The 3117-nt window shown below is 53.3% G+C and overlaps 1 protein-coding gene across 1 annotated transcript; it reads left to right on the plus strand.

Annotated features, from left to right (window-relative positions):
* The first annotated feature begins 370 nt into the window (after positions 1-370).
* Positions 371-1949, plus strand: LOC119280688 (putative glutamine amidotransferase GAT1_2.1). The gene is made up of 2 exons (XM_037561460.1): positions 371-536; positions 620-1949. The coding sequence occupies exons 1-2, from the start codon at positions 440-442 to the stop codon at positions 1843-1845; spliced, it is 1323 nt and encodes a 440-aa protein (XP_037417357.1). The 5' UTR covers positions 371-439; the 3' UTR covers positions 1846-1949.
* Positions 1950-3117: the final 1168 nt, after the last annotated feature.

Genomic DNA, 3117 nt, shown 5'->3' on the forward strand with positions numbered 1-3117 from the left:
AGACTAAAGAGATGAGAGCAATCCGTAGCATATGCTGTGCTGGACTGCTGGATATGCGTCAATCACCTATGCTGACAAGCTAGAGTTTTTTTTTTTAAATGTTTATGTTTGGGTGCATGTAGCAATATCGAGCTTGGCCACTTTGACCTGCGGTGTCTGCACGCGGCGCCCAGACGGGGTTGCCCACACACGTCGTAGTTAATTGACGTCGGCGCAAGTTAATTACTACTACCACTAGTGCTCGCGCGCATGTTAATACGCTCTAGTTTTGGAATTCAATGATTTCGTGATAAGATCGATCCATCATCCTGATCCCTTCTATAAATACCTCCATCCAGATACATCTTCCCCACAAACCAAACAAGAACACACCGACCCACCATTGAGAAGTAATCACTTCTGGTTGAGAAATCGGAGGCAAGAGATAACTAGCCTAGCCATGTCTCCCTCTCCTGATCTGCCCTCCCGGATCCTCCCCCGCGTGCTCATCGTCTCTCGCCGCACCGTCCGAAAGAACAAGTTCGTCGACTTTGTCGGTAAGTATTTCGTCTTGACTTTGGGGAAATAATGGTGGATTCATTGGAAGAATGCTGACATTTGCATGCATGGATTGATGCAGGAGAGTACCATCTGGACCTGGTGGTGGGCTACGGCGCGGTGCCGGTCATCGTGCCGCGGGTCCCCGGCGTGCACGCTATGCTCGACTCCTTCGAGCCCATCCACGGCGTGCTCCTCTGCGAGGGCGAGGACATCGACCCCTCCCTCTACGACGCCGGCGGCGACGGCGACGCCAGGGACGCGCTCTCGCAGGAGCAGCTCGAGGCCGTGAGGAGCCTCCACCCGAGCGACGCCGCCGTGGACCATGAGAAGGACTCCATCGAGCTCCTCCTCGCGCGCCGCTGCCTCGAGCGCAACGTTCCGTTCCTCGGCATCTGCCGCGGCTCGCAGGTGCTCAACGTCGCCTGCGGCGGCTCGCTCTACCAGGACGTCGAGCAGGAGCTCCACCCCGCGGCGGACGCGGCCGTCTGCCACATGAACTATGCCAACTACGACGGGCATCGGCACCCGGTGCGCGTGCTCCCCGGCACGCCGATGCACGACTGGTTCGCGGAGTCGCTGCTCGACGGCGACCAGCTGATGGTGAACAGCTACCACCACCAGGGCGTGCGGCGCCTGGCGGACCGGTTCGTGCCCATGGCGCACGCGCCAGACGGGCTGGTGGAAGGGTTCTACGACCCCGACGCGTACGATCCCGGCGAGGGCAAGTTCCTCATGGGGCTCCAGTTCCACCCGGAGCGCATGCGCAAGGAGGGCTCCGACGAGTTCGACTTCCCCGGCTGCGCCAAGGCCTACCAAGAGTTCGTCCGCGCGGTGGCGGCACACCAGGCAAAGATGGCCGCCGCGCACGTGCACGTCCGGAGCACGGTCACCACGCCGCCCAAACTGAACCAGGAAATGGACAAGCAGCGCAAGGTGATCGTCCGGAGCGTCTCGCTCGCCAAGAACATGTACATGTTCGGCAAGAACACTGACGCGCAGCATCCGGCGGATCACCGGGACGGGGACCTCGACGCCGGCGCGGAGTTCCTGGAGTCGAACAAGGCGCTGAGCATGCAGCAGGAGAAGCGGCTGAAGCAGATGGGCGCGACGGTGCGGAACGCGTCGGGGTACATGAACAGGCTCAAGGTTAGCGAGGAGCGGGAGGCAGCGGCGCGGGCGCTCATGGCCAAGATGTCGGTCGCCCAGCTCGCTAGCCTCGCCGCCTTCTACCGCGCCATGGGCAACGTCTGCTCGGAGGTGCTCGACGCCAAGCTCCAGCCGCCGTCTCCAACCCTTCACGAGTGATCTACCTGTGCTCTGTCTGTCTCTGTGAACCTGGCCGGAAATGCTTGCTCAGTTCATAAGAAATCCAAATGTTGCATGGCATCCTGAATTAATTAAACCGCGATGCTGATGTTACACATTCAAGAAGTGTTAGTTTACTTTGTTTGTGTGTCCATACGTACAATACAATGCATTTTTTGTCATGACTTTGTAAGCTCGCTGCCTTTGGTAAGCTCTATCGTAACCTCGTAATCACAGGAAAGACGAAGCGAGAAACTACTACTAAGTAGTACTTGAGTCTTGAAGTGTCTTTCTGATCTTCCCCTGGTACCTATCTTGTGTACCGTAGTTTCTTCCTCAAATTAACCAGTACAAATGGAAGAGGATAACAAGCACATGTGTTCAACTCATCAATTTTACGGCTAGCATTTTTTGGCATCCAGTAACATTCACTTGGACAAAACAACATTTTTGTCATGCTCCGTTCTTACACCACTAGCAACATTCAGTTGGATAAAACAAAACTGCCCCTCGATTGTTGGAGACTTTATATGCCAGAAAAGGAGTAGTAGCGAAGAGTTATGGGTCACATGGGAAGTGCCCAAGCCACACCGAGTGGCCGGACACGGACGGTCTAGGAGCTCCATTCAAGGTGGTTGTCAACTGTCATTATGGTGTTGCTATTGAAGAATCTCACTTTTATTATGATGTCATGAGATGGTTGGTGCGGATGCGGTTGTTGTTATATTTTGTCGATCGCAGATTTGTTTGATTTGATTTTTTTCCTCGTTTAGGCATAGCTTTGGTCTTATATGATTTTGCTATTTGCCAGCAGGTTTTTCTGTATGTGTTGGTGTTGATTGTGTGCATCTTAACTGTGTAGAGGCCGGGTGTGTGCTTAGTGTGTTTGTATCTACTTGATGCTTCATTTTCAGTCAATAAAATCCATCATTTGTCAAAAAAAGAACTAACTTTAGCAGAGAACTGCTAGTGCCACCCTGATGTGCAGCAGAACCGGCCCGGCGATCGGACCAAAAAAACCAGAACCAGTGACCGCGGCGGTTCTTTAAGCCTTGCAGACCTTTCGAGCAATCCATCCGGAAAAAGTCGGACTAACCATACGATTTTTCTTTAAAAACAAAGACCGGGTGGTTTATGTAGAACCGGTTCAATGTCATTTCCTAAAAAGCTCATCAATTCAGTTCATTTGCCTTGAGCATGCCAAGGGTAGAAACAAAAAGAGGAAAGCGCAAAAAAAAGACAAAAAAACCCTCCTTTGTATGGTTCAGGTGA

This window comes from Triticum dicoccoides, chromosome 3B (genome assembly GCF_002162155.2).
Source record: "Triticum dicoccoides isolate Atlit2015 ecotype Zavitan chromosome 3B, WEW_v2.0, whole genome shotgun sequence".
NCBI classification, from domain to species: domain Eukaryota; kingdom Viridiplantae; phylum Streptophyta; class Magnoliopsida; order Poales; family Poaceae; genus Triticum; species Triticum dicoccoides.